Genomic DNA, 20,155 nt, shown 5'->3' on the forward strand with positions numbered 1-20,155 from the left:
CACTTTTGAAACAAGAACTCTTTTTGATTATGACATCACAATGATTGTCAGCTCATTAACACATGACAGCCCACATTCACATATTCAGCAACTGATACGCCCGTATGCAGACTTCAGCCAGTCATCACAGAGCTAATTTGCATACAGAAGTCTTAAAGGTACAGCACCAAAAACTGCCTGTTCAATTGTACGTTGTGAGGGTCAGTGAGGGTGTGGAATATGATCATGAAAAACGAAATTATGACCGACATTATAAGTGGACTTCAGGGACTCAAATAACATACAGACTTCCCAATGATCTGCTTAAATATTTTATTCTGCATGCATTATGGTGTGGACGGTTTACTGTACAGACATGAGTAACATGTATAAATCCAGGTCAAACACACACACACATATCTGCACTCTACACCGTCAACTTTCAAAACACTCAGGCAATGAGTAGGACACATCAAGAGTTCAGAAGCAGCATGAAATCAAACATTCATCGTGTAAAAATGAAATTCGGCCCTGCAAAGTTCTTTACAAAGAGTTGTTGAGGTGTACAAACCTGTAGATCGAGTTAATCGTTTTGTTTTTATCTTGAGAACATACAGCATGAAATACCTTCTCAAAACAGCAACACGCATTGGTCCTTTACTCTTGTTTATTTCTATGCTAATTGAATTCAACATGGATGTCTTTTGATCTATTTCTGCGTAACATAAGGATTCGGTTTGGCCATCAAACACTGAGGACAAGAGACTTCAGTGAAATCATGTGACCCCCCATTACTGGTGCAATATAACTCATTAAATGATCAAAGCGGTGTATTTTCATCGTCAATGTCATGCTGGAACAGTCTGATTGCTCACTCGTTTCTTCTGAAATACTCCAAATGCTTTGATGCAGGTTTGTGGCACCAATCCATCAGGAAACCTTCATTTAAGCTCCTCTCGCTTTAAATCTAATTCATGTGAAGTGTTCAGCGTTATGCTTCAAATCTCAACCAACCAATACGGTTTATTGTTTTATCTCCAATTGCATCATCTAAAGTCGGCATGTAGTAAATGAAGCCTATTTTAAGGACCAGTCATAATTGGATTCATTGCTTTGTGACCACTTTCATCACAAGGACGTCTAAACTCCACAGTAATGCAAAAAAATGTTTCTCGTTGCTATGACGCCAACATAAATATATACCATTTAAATGGCAATTATGGTAGTATTTGTTGTAATTACCTTTAGATTCTCATTCCTGTAATATAGACATTCAAACTAACCGGTCCAGACACGATTTCCTTTTTAATTCAACATATTTAAGGCAGCACAAATGCATCGATGCTGTATAAACACTACAATTTAAATCGTATATAATTGTATTTTTCTTCTCTTTTTTTGGCATTACAGTAATGAGGATTTGGGTGAAAATTTGTTTAATTGACATTAAATTAGTCACAATGAAATAAATGTTAACGGAGGCTTCATTGTAAAGGTCGAACGATGGTGAATCGTGCCGATACCGATAACTACGGTGGTCGGAAAGGCCGAAAACCTAAAAAAGTTTTTAAAATCGATTTTTAGAAAGTCAAAAAAAACTAAACGTATATTTCTTTTCTGAGTAAGATGGGCACAGACAAAGAGTCCTAAATGAATAAAATCTCAGATGCAGTTTATTTTTAACCAAAATCCCCCAAATAATCCGAAAAACCAAGTGACGATTTGGAGCATAACGTGGGACCTTTAGGTATAAACAACAAGCCCGAAACACATCGGGGATTCTTGCTGTGAAATTATGAAAAAACTATCGGCACAGATTTCTAACAATAATTAAAAAAGGCAACTATCGGCACCGATCAATCGGTGAAACCGATATATCGGTCTACCTCTACTTCATTGCCTAGAAGTTCTTATTTTATTTGGCTTTATGGTGAAATATGACCTGGAAGTGTTTTTGACAGGTTTCGTGAAATTCACCCAATTCTGCTAAACTTGAGGCAGCGATGCAAATGCAAATATGTGAGATAATAAAATAAGCAAAGCTAATATTGCCAATAAACGCCATTCACGATCAGAGACCTCAAAAATATCTGCTGAGTAACACAGCAATAAATAAACGCAGACACAGATGAACTATAAAACACTAAAAGCATCATTGTGCGGTGTGACTCATTCACTGCAGGTACATTCTCTCTGAGGTTTCATGAGTTTAAGAGCACAGCTTTAACTGTCAGAATAGTGCAAAATAATGTCAAATTAAACTCCACAGACAGCGGCGAGGTCACGCGACACATCACGGTCATCGCTGCTGACCTCACCACAGTAACCGTAGTTACCGCAAAAATACCAGTTACTCCAGTTGTTACTTTGAACAAATAAGGTACAAAACAGGGTCTTAAACTTTAAAAGAAAATAGGTCAGCCAACTTCTTAATTTTATACATATTAATATGTTTTAAAAGTATCAGTGGAAGGTGCTTAACCTTTGAAAATGCAAGTAAATATTGTATGAGCTGTATCTCTATACCCTATAATCCTATATATCTATAGCAGAATGTTACTCAGAGGTCCTTAAAGGACAAAAATGTCCATGTCAAAAAACTGCCATAATAATATTATATATTAATATTATTTTCACTTATAATGAGTCCTGATCATAACTACCAAATATTCATTCATTTTCAGGATTTTAACCCTTTAAATGCAAGTTTGTTTATACAATGCCACTGTTGTTTTTACACACACACACACACACACACACACACACACACACACACACACACACACCATGTATTCAGTTGTCCTGCAGGTCTGTATAATACAGTAAACAGAGAATATGGGAAAAGCTTGTATTTGCTCCACAGGCTAAACATGAGGAAAATGGCGCCATCTGGTGGAAAATATTAAAAATTTTAAGCTGCGTAATGAAATCATAATATCATAGAATTCATGATTTTATGCTTTAATGGCACTGGAATCAAATATTGCAGTTTTAATGGGGACATTTTTGTCCTGAAGGTCCCGAGTGAAACTATTTTGTGTACACAGTGTGTTATAGATGTATTATAGGAACTGAGGTTGAAAAATCAAAATTACCCCAAAAATACACACCTTTGGCAAAATGTATACTGTTGGCATTAACACAGCTAAATAATGAAACAGACACAAATGTCCCGAAGGTCGCACAAGGGTTAAATTAAGCTATCACTCAGTCTAGATTAGCTAGTTTGTAGTTATCCATAATACTTCACATAAAACAAATATATTTGATTGTTTTTCTTCAAATAACTTTGGGAACTGGGTCGAAATGAAATACGTTTGATTTAAAAGAGTAACGTGCTTCTTGCGAATAGTGCCAGTTATTGTAACAACTGTAAAATAATAAATATCTCTTTCAAACGGTGTAAGAATAAATGTTTCTGTCCTTTACATTTGTTTGACGAGTGCTGCAGAATATCAAGTTGCCACAGATTGACTGTAGTAACAACAGCTGCAGCAAACATGGCATTTCTGCGGAGATAGTGGTAACCGTGGTGAATTACGGGAGCAACGGCCCGCAAAAGATCTCCAAAACGTGTCCGGTTCAGACCGTCATGTGTGTTATCTGAAGACTTTGCGTTGCTGTACTAATATCTACTTTGGGTTTTCACAAACATGTCAGACAATACTGATGGATGATGCTACGATACAACACTGATTACAAAATAAATAGCAACAGGACGGATGAATGAAAATACTTGGGCATGAACGGTTTAGAGATCAAGCAGGTAAACAGTGCCGAGCAGATGTAGATCAGCAGAGGAAGATCCTAGAGGGAACCCCATCTGTCCGCTGGAGGAAACTGATCGAGCTCTCCGACCTCAGAGTACTGCCGATCCCCCAACAGATACGTCAGTTTATACCGCAAACGCACTCGCTCCTGAAACACACACGATAATGGAGAGATTTGCCAGTGAAAAACAGATGCATAGTGTTTTAAAGCACTTTATTGTACAGCACTGTTCTACATTTACAAAGTGTATAATTACTAGGTACTAACCCCAAATTTAACCCATATGGAGTACATGTAGTTACCTACTATTACTCAGTATTTCTTGGGTAAGTAAAATACACATACTGTAAAATAAAGTGCACCCAGGGTTAGGATTGGGGTTAGGATGTAGAAAATATCATTATCTCTGTGTGTGTGTGTGTGTGTGTGTGTGCGTGCGTGCATGCGTGCGTGCGTGTGTGTCTGTGTGTGTGTGTGTCTGTGTGTGTAGTGTGTGTGTGTTTTTGTGATATACCAGGACAATTTTGTAAGTTACAAACTGGTAATTACAAGGTTATTATGCTATAAATGTGGTTTATGAGGACATTTCTAGTGTCCCCATAATTCAAATCGCTTAAAAATCATACTAAACAATGTTTTATTGAAAAGGTAAAAATGCAGAAGGTTTTCTGTGAGGGTTAGGTTTAGGGGTTGTGTTAGGTTTAGAGGATAGAATATAAAGTTTGTACAGTATAAAAGTCATTATGTCTATGGAAAGTCCTCATAATGATAGGTAGACCAACATGTGTGTGTGCGCGAGTATGCATCTTCTCACCTTCAGTGGGTTTGCGAGCAGCATGACCTGAGTGATGGAGGCGGGGGGCAGGATGGGGTTAAAGGGGGCAATCTCTGTACCCGATGGAGACTGAAGCTTCACCCGCATAGACTGACACAAACACAACACAGGGGGTCAGGGTAAAAGTTGAAAGGTCAGTCCGTGCATGGTTGTAAATTCAAATGTTACAGTAGTCAAAAGAGATCAAATCCGATTCATCTTAGCGAGGTGAATTTAATCGGTTTAACCCTTGTGCGACCTTTGGGACCTTTTGATCATTTCGGCTATTTTAATGCCAACAGCATACATTTTGCCAAAGGGGAGTATTTTTGGGGTAATTTTGATATTTCAACCTCAGTTCCTATAATACATCTATAACACACTGTGTACACAAAATAGTTTCACTCGGGACCTTCAGGACAAAAATGTCCCCATTAAAACTGCAATATTTGATCCCAGTGCCATTAAAGCATAAAATCATGAATTCTATGATATTATACTTTCATTCAGGGATTCAAAATGACATTTTTAATATTTTCCACCAGATGGCGCCATTTTCCTCATGTTTATCCTGTGGAGCAAATACAAGCTTTCCCCCTATTCTCTGTTTGCTGTATTATAGAGACCTGCAGGACAACTGAATACATGATGCAGATACAAGTGTGTGTGTGTGTGTGTGTGTGTGTGTGTGTGTGAGTGTGTATGTATGTGTGTGTGTGTGTGAGTGTGTATGTATGTGTGTGAGAGTGTGTGTATGTGTGTGTGTGAGAGTGTGTGTATGTGTGTGTGTGAGTGTGTGTGTGTGAGTGTGTTTGTGTTTTTGTGTGTGTATGTATGTGTGTGTGTGTGTGTGTGTGAGAGAGTGTGTTTGTGAGAGTGTGTGTGTTTGTGAGAGTGTGTGTGTGAGTGTATGTGTGTGTGAGAGTGAGTGTGTGTCAGAGTGTGTGTGTGTGAGAGTGAGTGTGACAGTGTGTTTGTGTGAGTGTGTGTGTGTGTGTGTTTGTGAGAGTGTGTGTGTTTTTGTGTGTGTGAGAGTGTGTGAGTGTGAGAGTGAGTGTGTTTGTGTGTGTGTGTGTGTGTGTGTGTGTGTGTGTGTGTGTGTGTGAGAGAGTGTGTGTGTGTGTGAGAGAGTGTGTTTGTGTGTGTGTGTGTGTATATGTGTGTGAGTGTGAGTGTGTGTGTGAGTGTGTATGCGTGTGTGTGTGTAAAAAAAACAACAGTGGCATTATATAAACAAATGGCATTTAAAGGGTTAAAATCCTGAAAATGAATGAATATTTGGTAGTTATAATCAGGATATAATATTATTAATTAAATATTAATACAAATAATATTAATATATAATATTAATATGGCAGTTTTTTTAATGCAGATATTTTTGTCCTCTACGGTCCTTGAGTAACTTCTTTATTGACGCACAAGGGTTAAAAAAACAACACAATTTACTGAATAATTTGAATCATCGCTCAGTAAGACTTCCAGAAGTCATCATTTTACTTTGAATGTAAGAAAGTTCCAACATGTCGCCCACCTCAGTTTTACGCCCTACAGAATTGGTTCAACCAAAACATTAAAAAGAACCGATTCCACAGAACGATTCATTCATCTCTAATGAGACACAGTTATTAAGCTAATGATCTTAGCAGACACTTTCTCAACAAAGTGACGTGAATATATCATGTGAACATATAAGGCTGCATTTACAGCTGGAGATGAGGTACCTTGGGCACGGCTGCCTGTAGCAATATATTCGTCACACGTAACGGCGCTGTGTTGAGCAGAGACACCACTATGACCAAGACATCAGGTCGACCCGGCGGACAGTCCATCGCAAAGTGCATCAGAACACGTACTCCATCTTTATCGTAAACCGTCACGGGCAACACTTTACCTGAGGAGATGAGCAGCACGTCACTTTACAATGGCAAAAACCTCCCAGGAGATCCACTAATCTAGTCTTGGCGAGTCTTACGGGCTATTCTATTTGTCTGGGACATAAGGTGCCTGGTATTGATCTGGATCCTGGAGGGGGGGAGTCTAGTTTTGGCATGCGTCTTATGGGGTCTAGCTATGGGTCTTGAAGGGTCTTATGAGGTCTGGTATTTGTCTGGGACTTGATGGGATCGATTTTGCTCTGTGTCTTTGGGGGTCTAGTATAGGTGGTTTTATGGGGTCTAGTATTGGTCTGGGACTTGAAGGGTTTGTATTGGTCTGGGTCCTGGGGGGTTTAGTCTTGATGGGTCTTATGGAGTCTTGTGTTGGTCCTGGTCTCAGAGGGAGTTTATTCTTGGGATTTTGAGTGATCTTGTCTTAGTCTATGTCTTATAGGGTCTAGACTTGGTCTGGGTCCTTGGGGATCTTCTCTTGGTCTGTGTCTATTGGGGTCTAGTCTTAGTATGGGTCTTGGGGTGTCTAGACTTGGTGGGTCTTATGAGGGCTGGTATTTGTCTGAGACTTGAGTGGTCTGGATATTAGATTGGGTCCTGAGGGGGTCTAGTCTTGGTCTATGACTTATGGGGTCTAGACTTGGTCTGGGTCCTTGGGGATCTTATCTTGGTCTGTGTCTAATGGGGTCTAGTCTTAGTATGGGTCTTGGGGTGTCTAGTCTTGGTGGGTCTTATGAGGGCTGGTATTTGTCTGAGACTTGAGTGGGCTGGTATTAGACTGGATCCTGCGGGGGTCTAGATTTGGTCTGGGTCTTGGGGGGTCTAATCTTGGTATGTGTCTACTAGGGTCTAGTCTCAGACTAGGTCTTGGGGGATTTAGTCTTAGTCTATGTCTTATGTTGGCTGGTATTGGTCTAAGTCTGGTCTCATGGAGTCTAGTCTTGCTCCTGGTCTCATTGGGGATTTAGTTTTGGTGAGTCTTATGGTATTTGACATTGGTCTGGGATTTGGGGTGGTCTAGTCTTGATGTGCTTCTTATGGGGTCTATTCTTGGTCTGGGACTTGGGGAAGTCTAGTCTTGGTGGGTCTTATGGGGTCTGGGACTAGAGAGGTTTGGTATTGGTCTGGGTCTTGAGGGGGAGAACTGGTATCAGTCTAGTTTAATCAGGGCTGGTATCAATTTAGTTCTGGGTCTTTGGAGGTCTGGTCTTAGTTCTGGGTTATTGTAGTCTGGTATCTGGTTTTTGGTCTTAGTGGGTCTGGTGTCTGGTGTTGATCACTTGAAAGCAATCGACTGAATTGTAACTAGGTTTTGATGCAAATAAACATTCGCCTGTGCGTTATAGTGAAATGTTCGTGAGGTGTTCACTTACTGGGTCTGATAGATTCGAGGGGGACATGGAGGTTGGACAGGCTGGGCTCGAAGCTCCGTGCTGGGCTGCTCTGATGTGAGTGAGATGGGGAAGAGAAGGGCTGAAAGTACGGGCTGCCTGGAGCCGATCCACCCGCCACTGCCTGAGCCCGGGCCACAGCGGGCGAGCCGGGCACCGAAGCACGCACAAAAGGGTTAATGGGCTGCAGAGGGGCCACTGTGGAGCTCATTACAGATCCAGAAAGACCAAAACTACCTCCAGCGATACCGCTCAGACCAGGGATGCTACTGAGACAGAGTAAGACATACTGTGTTGTACTTTAAATCTCATTCAGATGAACACAGATAGCCTGTGAAGATATGGACTGTTTCAAACCATACTGAGCTGCCACGCTGTCTACAGAGGATATTTTAAGGAAGGGATCCTCAAAAGTGAAAGATAACGATCACTCTTATGTGTAAATGAAGCACACAGGAGACTAGACCAACTCATATTGTAATTACAGCAACATTTGTAACCCTGAGATTCTTCTGTTCATGTCCTAGGGTTTAGAAAATATGAATTTCTATCCACAGTTGTCCTGACCAACCACTGGGTGGCACCATGATGATTCTGATTGGCTGTTTGCTGGTTTTGGTCTCCATAAGAACCAATATGTCTACCAAAACAAGCGATCTAGATGGAGAACAGCAACCATTTTAAGTGTTGGATGAAGTAAACATGAGTTCAGGCTCAACTTGTGCAGTTGTTGGTGGTCATAACAACTCGTAATAAGTAGTTAATGATATCAATGTAGCTAACCATGGGTCATCGCTTTTTACCCTCTACCCTCTCAGCTAAGGCACTGCCAAAAGATGTTAATTGCAACTCTGTAAAGTTTTGGCACTATGGAGTGACATCTTGGCAATTTTTGTACAAATGTAATATGCCAAACATCCCAGGGTCCTGAGTATCTCAGCGAGTATTGACGCTGACTAGCACCCCTGGCGTTGCGAGTTTGAATCCAGGGCGTGCTGAATGACTCCAGCCAGGTCTCCTAAGCAACCAAATTGGCATGGTTGCTAGGGAAGGGAGAGTCACACAGGATAACCTCCTCATAGTCACGATTAGTGGTTCTCGCTCTCAATGGGGCGTGTGGTGAGTTGTGTGTGGATTGTGGAGAGTAGCATGAGTCTCCACATGCTTTGAGTCTCTGCGGTGTCATGCACAACGAGTCACGTGATAAGATGCGCGGATTGATGGTCTCAGAAGCGGAGGCAACTCGCCCCGGATTGAGGCGAATAACAGCGCCACGATGAGGACCTACCAAGTAGTGGGAATTGGGCATTCCAAATTGGGAGAAAAAGGGATAATTTTGTATTTGTTTTTAAAATATCCCAAACATCCCATTATCCACTAAAAATAGATGCAGATGCCATTGAAAACACTAGAGACTGGAAAACTAAAAATGGCTTCTGTTTTGAATCTTGGATCTCTTCTGCATTCAGGAAAAAGATGGATAGAATAACACCAAAATGGGTCCACGTGCGACTTTAGCCACTTTTCCAACATCGAGCCAAACGGTTCTGAGCACGCCGAGTAATGGTTTTGGTAGCATTTCCAATCGAGTGTGGTTCAGTATGGTCAAATTACAAACTCATTGAGTCATTGATAACTGATTTCTCAGGACGGTTAGCTAATCACATTCTAGTGCTAGTAACTGTAAAAATGCTGTCTAGGTAGGCAGCTCTGTAGGGTTTGGAACAAAGCTATGGACAAACTGGTAATATCCCTCAGCCTCCGTGTGTTTCTTGACCCAGTTTGACATCTACAATTCATCCATTCAAATTTCTAGCTTCCATTCATTTGAAGTTCAAGATACAAACAAACAAATCCCTCATGCAGGACACCAACACCTACAGTGTAAATGTGTAACTCCACTCATGAGATGCATTTCACCTCTTTCCTCCGGTGAAGTCTAGCATGGAGAGATCCTGCAAACCCTGACTCACAGCAGGTGTGTGTGAGGTTTGTGCGGGTGTGTGTTTTTTTGGAAAGACAGAGCTTGGTGCCGAGATGTTCCCAAACAGGTCCAGGCCTGGATCAGAAGCCTGATGGGAAGACATTTTTGTGAGACAAACAGGTTGTGAATTACAGGCATTTATTTCAGGTCTATTTACAGTTTGAATTATACGCATTAACTAATACTACAATGACCAGTAACCACAGAAGTCAGATCACAAATGAGTCTAAACGTTTATTTTTGTGGAATACCATCAAAATGAGTACAGAATGTCAGGAAAGGTCTTTAACATATTTCCTACCATTTCCTCTCAAATTATATATATATATAAAACTTATAAGAACATCTTTAAGCCAGTTGACATTTTGGTTGCACAAGACCAAAGATAACAGATTACTTTTAAAAACCCTTAAAGAGTCGACCCTTCTGAAAGTCATTGTATAACTGACAGTGTACCTTACCTGTAAGGAGGTCCACTGACCAGATAATTCATCCAACTTTGCTTTGTTTGGCACAGAGGGCGGATCATTCAGTCCTAAAAATGATGTATGTGATGTCATACCTCAGGGAGCATGTTCAGCCTCATATAAACATAAAGAATATCTACTCATATAAATGTTAAAATGATACATCAAAGGCAGTCACACACCAATTCTAAAAATATGTATTACCTAGAGACAAGAGTTCATCATCCAAAAGTGAGAGGGATGTTTGCTGCTCCGGGGGTTTGTGATTGGGGCTGCTTGTTTGGCTGCCGTGACCGCCACCCAATCGGCGAGGAGGAGGTGGCAGCACAGGGATGGAAGAGGCCATAGGATTGGTGGAGGAGACCTGCGGAGGAGGAGCAGGAGGTGGGACTGTTGTGGGAGAGGAAGGTTCATCCAGACCAGCCAGATCAATCAGCGTGCCTGTGGTCTCACATCCTGAGAGAGGAAAGTAGGAAGGAAAGGAAAGGAGGGAAAGAAATTAAACAAAGGAGGAAAACCGGAAAGGAAGGAAGTAAGGAAGGAAGGAAGGCGGGAGAGAAGGAAGATAAAAGGATGGAAAGGAGGAAGAAATTAAGAAAAGTAGTAAGGAACAATGAAGGAAAGGGAAGGAAAAAAGGAAGATGAAAGGATGGAAAGGAGGAATAAATTAAAGAAAGAAGGAAGGAAGGAAGGAGGAAAGATGAAGGAAAGAGAAGGAAGGAGGGAAGATGAAGGAAAGGGAAGGAAGGAGGAAAGATGAAGGAAAGGGAAGGAAGGAAAAGAAAGATGAAGGAAAGGGAAGGAAGGAAAGGAAAGATGAAGGAAAGGGAAGGAAAAGGAAGATGAAAGGATAGAAAGGAGGAAGAAATTAAAGAAGGAGGAAAGATGAAGGAAAGGGAAGGAAGGAACAATGAAGGAAAAAAGAAGGAAGGAAGAAGGAAAGAAGAAAGAGTAAAGAAGAATGAATGAAGAAAAGGAGAAAAGAAGGATGGAGGTAAATAAATGAAGCAAAGGAGGAAGGCAAGAAGGAATAAAACAGAAGAAAAACAACAATAAAGGAAAGAAGGAGAAAATAAGGAAGGAAGGAACAATGAAGTAAAGGAGGAAAATGAAATTAAGGAAAGTAGAAAAGTAAGAGGAATGAAGGATGGATAAAAGGAAGGAAAGGAGGAAGGAAGAATAAAGAAAAAAGAGAAAATGGAAAAAGTTGATATTTGAATTTCGTTTGTTGTTGGAAAAATCCTGATGAAATGATGTGTCATCAAGTCTTCCCGTTGAGAAAAGGTCAATGAGATTATTGTGAATGGCATATCTTTGAGGTCTAGACAAGCAGTAACACAGATATCACTGAATTACCTTCACCAGTCGCTGGTCTGGGATCTTCAACCTCGTTGTCATCCGCCTGACCTTCTACGATTCGTTTATAAGAGCCGATTACTCTTGACAAATCATCATTTGCCTTGAGAATATCACCTAAATGAAAACACGAAGCAGACAATCAAAGCTTTACCTTATCTGCTTTTCATTCTCAGACAACATGGTCTCATTTCATGGTTGCATGGCAACAATTTTACCTAAACTGGAGTCGTTGTCCTCGGCTTCAGTGGCCAGTTTGAAAGCGGTGCGTCTGAGTTTATCACAGCGTTCGTACAGCTCCTGTGCACAGACGTCAGGTCACGTGTGAATTGCTGCTGTCAGATTACTTATTATGGATTCTCTACATGATCTCAGCTGTACACTGTTTAGTTGCTTGTTCTCCTTAAGAAAGCAGGTTTACATGGTTTCCAGATGGTTGAAGCTGGTACGAGATTGTTTAGCTGGCTAATGCCAGCCGGCGGGGCGAAGATCGACCTAGTGAACTGTCATGGTCAGTCTGGTTAGACCTAGTAAACTGCCTTGGCTAAGATGATCTATGAACTAACCAATTACTAGGGCTGGACTATATATCCAATATTAACGATTGAATCCAGATAATTTTGCTGACAATGTAAAATTGACCAATATGGTAAATGGTCTGCACTTATATAGCACCTTTTTAACCTTAGCGGTATTCAAAGCGCTTTACACTGCATCTCATTCACCCGATCACACATCGATGACAGCAGAGCTGCATGCAAGGTGCTAGCCGGACATTGGGAGCAACTTGGGGTTCAATGTCTTGCCCAAGGACACTTCGGCATGTGGAGTCACGTGGGCCGAGAATCGAACCACCAATACTGTGATTAGTGGCCGACACGCTCTACCACCTGAGCCACAGCCGCCCCAAAATGAAATCACAATATCGTTAATATCGTGATGATTTCAGTGCGTTTTCATTTGGCCATTAAGTTTCATAAAGAGTGTATCTGTAGAATATCGTCAATAGGCTGAAAAATATTGAGATATAATTGTTTAGCCCTAACACTTACCAACAAGAAACGCACTGCTCTGTTTAAAAAAACCAGCTGGACCACCTTAGACTGGCACGATTTAGTATTTCCAGCACAAGCCCGCATTATTACGTCTAATAGGCCCTGTAAATATAAACTTCCCTGTTCGCAGTATGTGTAGACTCTATAAGATGGTAAGTACGTTTGACTCTTCATTCATATACACAAACAAGTTTGTAGAATACAGACTCACCTTCATGAGCTCGCGGTCAGCGTTTGATGACCGGTCCCTGTCGTAATGACTCAACATCTCTCCCAGGAGCTTCACGTTATTGTCCACCTCCTCCAGTGTGTGGATGCGTTTGGTCATCTTCTGTACCCGTGCATCCTCCTGCACATATGACACAGCTTTACTCTCCCATATTTACTCTCAAATACGGTTTGTCCCCTTCCTACAGAACATTCCAGCTAAAACATGATGGTATCTGGTTTCAATTGGTTTCTAGCTGGTGCAAGCTGGTTGAGGTGGTTGATCAGCTTGATTACTCACTTGTGGGGTCAAGATCAATCAAGTACACCATTTTGGTCAACCTTTTTGGCAACCCCTCAGCCACATCCCCATTCATGTGGATTGAGCCAGTTAACCAGGTTTCAAAACACATCTTCAATGGTTAACCAGCTTGGCTGCCTTAAACTGGTTTGACCTGGTTCTTCCAGTAAGGTTGTGGAAGAAACAAACCTATGACTGCACAGACCCGCCGGCAGGTCAGTGGGCGGGGCCAAATGCGTACGATCAGTTTATAGTTAAATTGTTGAAGTTCTCAGACTACATACACTCATATGTAGAATCATTTGAATGCTTATAATCTGAACTTTTCATAGAATACCATCACATTTGCGTTTATGTTACATAAAATAACAAAATAAAGACTTAAAAACTTTGCGTCACGAATGATCGCCACCTAGAGGTGAAGATGTATAACTATGCTTATGAATATAAAAGTTGTTCACATAGAACTTAGACAAGTCATATATCAAATGAAAGCTCTCGTTTTCAGAAATGTGACTGCATGGTTTATTTAGTTGCCCTAACACCACAGTTATAATTGTTATAATAAGAATCGCAACGTCTCTGTAATACGACGGTCTTCTTAAGATGAATCGCTTATGTTGTATTCTTCCTCTTTTTAAGTCGCTTTGGATAAAAGTACGTATTTATATGTAATGTAAATGCTTCTGTAAGCCCCAAAGTAGTCAAATCTCCATATCAGCTCTTACCTTAGGCTGTTTTCTTCAAAATGAGCCATTTTTACTTGTCTGTGAGCTTGCTTGATAAAGTAAACCAGTGTTATATCACGGATGCCCAAAATAGCAGATCAGCAGAAAAAGCATGATTAACAATAAGTCATCTGCAAAATATGTTATCAACTACTCATAGTGAAATGTTATATATCATCGCAAATCTGAGGATCTTTCTCTGAGCTTCTAGTCCATTCAGAGGCCGAGATATACGACAAAAGATTGGGGAATATGCATGCCATCCAAAACTGATAGGATGTCTATGCACGAGTGCTCATCTGCATAAGAGCGCCACCTACATTACAGATCTGTATATTGTGATGGAAGGTGATAGATGAAACATTATTTGTCTTGCTGCCCTCTAGTGGAATGAACTAAGACATTTTGCAGGGAGATGGAGCAAACATATGTGCATCATAAGATTGTAAACATGTATATTATTATTAAATGCAATTAGTCTACTGTATCTGTGAGGTACAGTAAACGTGTGAGTGAAAAACTGCTGGCGGCAGCCAAAAAAAGAAGTTAAACGGACTAACAGAACATAATGTCACAACAAAAGAAGACTTATTCAGAAGTCCAGCATAGACTCTGTCAAATAAGCGTACTTTAAACGTCAGGATAACATCTTAATAATGTCTTCCTTAGACCTGTTTTAGATGATCCCACCTCTTTCACCATGTTTTTGATGAGTCGGTTTGCCTCCTGAAGATCTTCTGGGTTTTTGCTCCTCAGAAGTTCGGCCAACAACTGCACATAAATCACAGATCAACAAAGTCTTAAACTATAAACAATTTCTGTGCTTTCAAAAGGGATAGCAGGTCTAGTTCAATGTTATTTCAAACCGTTGCTGTAAGGCCTTTGCACACTGGAGGAAACGCAACATTGTGAAACGAATCGCAGACGAATGGCGCGTCCTCATTAAAAGGGAGGCGAATGATCGCCTTTAGGACAGTCACGTCTTTACAAAAGGTGGCGCTAACGTTCCTCCAGGACCATGGTGCCACATAAAACAACATAGGACAAACACAGAACCACACAAGACTACACAGACTAAATAACATACCTATATAAAGTGCACGTCCAAACGTGAGCAAAAAGTACGGGACAGTACAATAAATTAATAAAAGGAACAGGACAATAGGCACAGTGAGAGACAGTGCATCCAAAAGTTGGATGGTGTACAGGTGTGTGTGTGTGTGTGTCAGTCAAGTCTCCGAGTATTGAGGAGTCTTATCACATGACTCATTGAGCACGTTACCCAGGAGACATAGCGCGTGTGGAGGCTTCATGCTATTCTCCGCGGCATCCACACACAACTCACCACACCGAGAGTGACATCCACATTATAGCGACCACGAGGAGGTTACCTGTGGCTCTACCCTCCCTAGCCAATTTGGTTGCTTAGGAGACCTGGCTGGAGTCACTCAGCACACCCTGGATTCAAACTCAAACTATGGATGATAGTCAGCGTCAGTACTCGCCCGTATTTTTGCTTTGTTAAAAGAAAAGAGAGACGAGTCAAAATAAATGCTATCGATTGAGCTAATTTGTATTGAATATTCCTTCAACTTCAAACATATAAATTAAATAATAAAATAGGGAAATATGATTTCCCTGTAAGCCTTTCAAATACTTCTGAATAACATTTATATTATATTAATAACATTGTTGCATTTGGAACTCATAAAAAGTTATATATATTTGTTTTGGTAGAAAATGTTTATATTATATTGCATTACATTACATTATATTATGCAACAGTACAAATATTTCTGTCCTAATTTCTTCACTTTCACACGTTATTTTAATGTTCTTTGATTAGTTCAAGTTTATTTATAAAGCACGCTTAAAAGTGTTGTGACCAAAGTGATGTACAATGTTTTACAAACATTAATAACAGAATTAAATAGAACTTCAAATGTTCAAAAGAACAAACTAATAAAAACATTGTAAAACCTACACAAAAAAACTCCTATAATTCTCAACATTATAGGCCAAAGAGAAAAAATGTGTCTTCAATCTAGATTTAAATATGGGCAATGACGAAGAAGACATAACGACAAATGGGAGTGCATTCCTCAACCTGGGGACGGCAACCACAAACGCCCGATCACCTTTAGTTTTCAAACGGGATCGAGGAACAGAGAGGAGCAACTGATTTGATGATCGAAGAGACATGGGTGCAGAATGTAGATGAAGTAAATCAGCAATGTACTGAGGGGCTAAACCATGCAAGGCCTTATAAACATACAGCACAACCTTGAATTTAACTCTGTAACTAACTGGACGCCAATGTAGGGAAGCGAGAACAGGGGTGATATGCTCTCTTTCCTCGGTACCCGTTAGAAGTCTAGCTGCTGCATTTTGGACTACTTGCAGACGTGAGTAACGAAGAGCCAAAAGCAACGACCTCGGTTTTATCCTCATTAAGCGTGAGGAAGTTTTCAGATATCCTTAGTTTAACTTCCTCAAGACAGGAGATGAGATTACTGATGGAACAACAGTCGTTAGACCTGACAGGAAGGTCAAATTGTGTGTCATCAGCATAACAATTAAACCCATGAGTCCTTGTTTCTCAAGCAAAACCTAAAATTCCCTTATTTGGGCATTAAAATGTGACTGAAATTTAAAGTGGACAATAAACAGATTAAAAAAATCTGTGATCAGACGGTTATTTAATAATCACGACAGGCCTACGAACAATACAATGCATTGTAGGCGTGCGAATATTCGCTCCAGGTGTGAATGGCTCCATAGGAACCCATTGTTTCTTTCCAAAATGTTAATCGAGAGGCGAGAATTCACATTTGGCGTGCAAAGGCCTGTAATCGTTCAAGCAATCTGCCGCGGTTATACTGAGGTCACAAAATTGTCAGATTTCAGTTGCAAAATGTCAAACTTAGCCAAAAGGTGAGCAGTTTGCAACCATGATTCAATATAAACCAAAGCTGTTCTGACACAGCAAACGATGCCATCAGGTGTTTCACCTTCCCCATGTCCTCGTTGTCAAACACAGGGTTTTTGGGGCGTGCGGGAGGAGACGGAACGAGAGTTTTATCTGCAGTCAGTTCTGGATCTGACATTATGAGTCCTGAGAGAGGAAGAAAAGACCTGGTATGAAACAAAACATCACCGCTTTAAGTAAATAAGTACATTTGCCAGTTTCGGGTGTCTCTCACCTTGTCTCTTGAGCGTCTGGTAAGCGTCTGATATTTTGGCCTCATTGGGAAACGCTACCGTCCAACTGTACAACATCTCGAAGATCTTATTCTTCACCTTCTCTGAAACGCTGTCTCCCATGTACTGAAACACACACACACACACACACACACACATGTCAGTTCAATGCATGTTAAGGTTAGACATTTATATCGAATTATGTCAAATGTGTTAAAAGATGCACCAACCTTGGGGGAAACCACTTTGATCAACTCATTTAAAAACCTATATTTGCCTATTTCATTGTGAAATCTCCGGCCGCAGTTCTTCATGCAAGCCTCTAGGACCTGTGGAACCAGATAAACATCACATGATCTGTAAATAAAACCTACTAATGGTGAAAGAGCACGAAAACAACACTTGCCGTCAGAGCTTGAAGGGCTTCCCATTCTTGTGGTGAATGTATTTTGTGAACGAGCAGTCTCACGGCTATCTGAGGACTACAAACGTAAAGAGTGAGAAAATAATCCATACGAAACCGTTTAGTTTCCTGTCGTGTTGGATTACAGCTGCTTACCCTTCTAACTCCTTATTGATCTGGTCACAAAACCCGATTATATATTCCCAGTCTTCCTGTCGGTTTGTCGGGTGTGTGGCTTTATCTGTGGAGGACATGAACAATCGGGCCTGTTGTATTTCTGTGGTACATTGGCACAACAATCAGGGACATACTGAAGATCCCAGGGGCCACTAGAAGGAAGCGGCCCCAACTTTTGGAAAACAACAAATCGTCAATGTTGCAATCTATGCTGTAGAGAAAATGTCCTGTTTGTAGCCTTTTAAAAAGGTGCTGTTATGGTACCTTTTGGATATGTTGTCAAACTGAACTTGTACTAGTGTACTGTTAGACACAATGGAAAAAAAAATCTCAATAATCAGCTAAAATAACTCATTAATAATTAGCAAGCAATCCCTGCTGTAAACCCTAAAGCTCTGAGTATTAAATTAATCCTACAATATGTTAAACAAAATCTACGCAGTTTTATATGGGCGCATTGGCTGCTCTTTGTTTAAACACATTATAAACGCTGCATTTAACAATCCTACTATTGTGAAGGCTTGTCATGAATATTAATTAGGACTAATGACGTACACGAAGTGGACTTATTCATTGGCTGAATGACAGACGTTGATAAAGAATCCCACTATGGTGAAGGCTTGGTTTATGAATATTAATTAGAAGAGGTCCTGCGTGCTACATGAAGGTTACCAGGCAACATCAGAATGAGTTGGTTAATATTCATAAGCCAAGCCTTCGCCGTAGTATGACTTTTAATTTCGCTGAACAACAGAGTTTAACGGACCAGTATTGCTATATACATTGAACACATTTAACAGCAATACAATTTAAATCTCTTATGAGTTGTGAAATGATCAAAATGCACGTACTGAGCCAGGATTCGAGCGATTCTCCCTCCTGAAACGCCATGATCCTCATTTAAAGCTCTGACTCAATAAATCCGCGCATATCTAATAGATCATAACGCCGACATTCATCAAATAACACTGAATATAATAAAAACAAACATCATGTGTTCCCTCCGAGCCCGCGTGTAGCGATAAAATACTGTCTTCTTTATTTTTTAATAATTATTGTATCAGCCGGCAGTATCATTAGCTGCCTGTGTTGTGGTCCTTGATTTAGACGCCCGTGAAAACAAAATAAAAGTCCTTTACTGCATGACCTGCACATTTACAACATAAAAGCCCTTTACTGCATGACCTGCACATTTACAACATAAAAGCCCTTTACTGCATGACCTGCACATTTACAGCATAAAAGCTCTTTACCGCATGACCTGCACATTTACAGTATAAAAGCTCTTTACCGCATGACCTGCACATTTACAACATAAAAGCTCTTTACTGCATGACCTGCACATTTACAGTATAAAAGCTCTTTACCGCATGACCTGCACATTTACAGTATAAAAGCTCTTTACTGCATGACCTGCACATTTATAGTATAAAAGCTCTTTACTGCATGACCTGAACATTTACAATATAAAAGCCGTCTACCGCATGAATGCACAATTACAATATAAAAGTCCTCTACTGCATAACCTGCACACTTACAATCTACTGCATGAACTGCACATTTATAACATAAAAGTCCTTTACTGCATGACCTGCACCTTTACAACATAAAAGTCCTTTACTGCATGACCTGCACCTTTACAACATAAAAGTCATCTAATGCATAACATGCACACTTACAACATAAAAGTCCTTTACTGCATGACCTGCACCTTTACAATATAAAAGTCCTCTACTGCATGACCTGCACATTTATAACATAAAAGCTCTTTACCGCATGGCCTGCACATTTACAACATAAAAGCTATTTACCGCATGACCTGCACATTTACAACATAAAAGCTCTTTACTGCATGACCTGCACATTTATAGTATAAAAGCTCTTTACTGCATGACCTGCACATTTACAATATAAAAGTCCTCTAATGCATAACATGCACACTTACAACATAAAAGTCCTTTACTGCATGACCTGCACCTTTACATCATAAAAGTCCTCTAATGCATAACATGCACACTTACAACATAAAAGTCCTTTACTGCATGACCTGCACCTTTACAACATAAAAGTCCTCTAATGCATAACATGCACACTTACAACATAAAAGTCCTTTACTGCATGACCTGCACCTTTACAACATAAAAGTCCTCTACTGCATGACCTGCACCTTTACAACATAAAAGTCCTCTAATGCATAGCATGCACACTTACAACATAAAAGTCCTCTACTGCATGACCTGCACATTTATAACATAAAAGCTCTTTACCGCATGGCCTGCACATTTACAACATAAAAGCTATTTACCACAATGACCTGCACATTTACAACATAAAAGCCCTTTACAACATGACCTGCACATTTACAACATAAAAGCCCTTTACCGCATGACCTGCACATTCACAACATAAAAGCCCTTTACAACATGACCTGCACA

General features: G+C 40.4%; 1 protein-coding gene across 3 annotated transcripts; it reads right to left on the minus strand.

Moving 5' to 3' along the window:
• Positions 1–5: 5 nt before the first annotated feature.
• gga3b (golgi associated, gamma adaptin ear containing, ARF binding protein 3b) lies at positions 6–18,814 on the minus strand. Of its 3 annotated transcripts, none has more exons than XM_052132886.1 (17): positions 18,572–18,814; positions 17,700–17,784; positions 17,547–17,622; positions 17,371–17,469; positions 17,143–17,266; positions 16,951–17,054; positions 14,630–14,710; positions 12,915–13,052; positions 11,867–11,948; positions 11,649–11,765; positions 10,497–10,748; positions 10,287–10,360; positions 9,762–9,913; positions 7,824–8,107; positions 6,286–6,455; positions 4,565–4,675; positions 6–3,897 (listed from the first exon to the last, which is right to left on the minus strand). In XM_052132886.1, the coding sequence occupies exons 1-17, from the start codon at positions 18,618–18,620 to the stop codon at positions 3,787–3,789; spliced, it is 2,109 nt and encodes a 702-aa protein (XP_051988846.1). In that variant the 5' UTR covers positions 18,621–18,814; the 3' UTR covers positions 6–3,786. The 3 variants fall into 3 exon arrangements, with proteins under 3 accessions (XP_051988846.1, XP_051988845.1, XP_051988847.1); XM_052132885.1 differs by having other exon boundaries at positions 7,824–8,110; XM_052132887.1 differs by lacking the exons at positions 17,547–17,622; positions 17,700–17,784 and having other exon boundaries at positions 7,824–8,110.
• Positions 18,815–20,155: the final 1,341 nt, after the last annotated feature.

The sequence above is a fragment of the Xyrauchen texanus genome, chromosome 8 (assembly GCF_025860055.1).
Source record: "Xyrauchen texanus isolate HMW12.3.18 chromosome 8, RBS_HiC_50CHRs, whole genome shotgun sequence".
NCBI lineage: Eukaryota > Metazoa > Chordata > Actinopteri > Cypriniformes > Catostomidae > Xyrauchen > Xyrauchen texanus.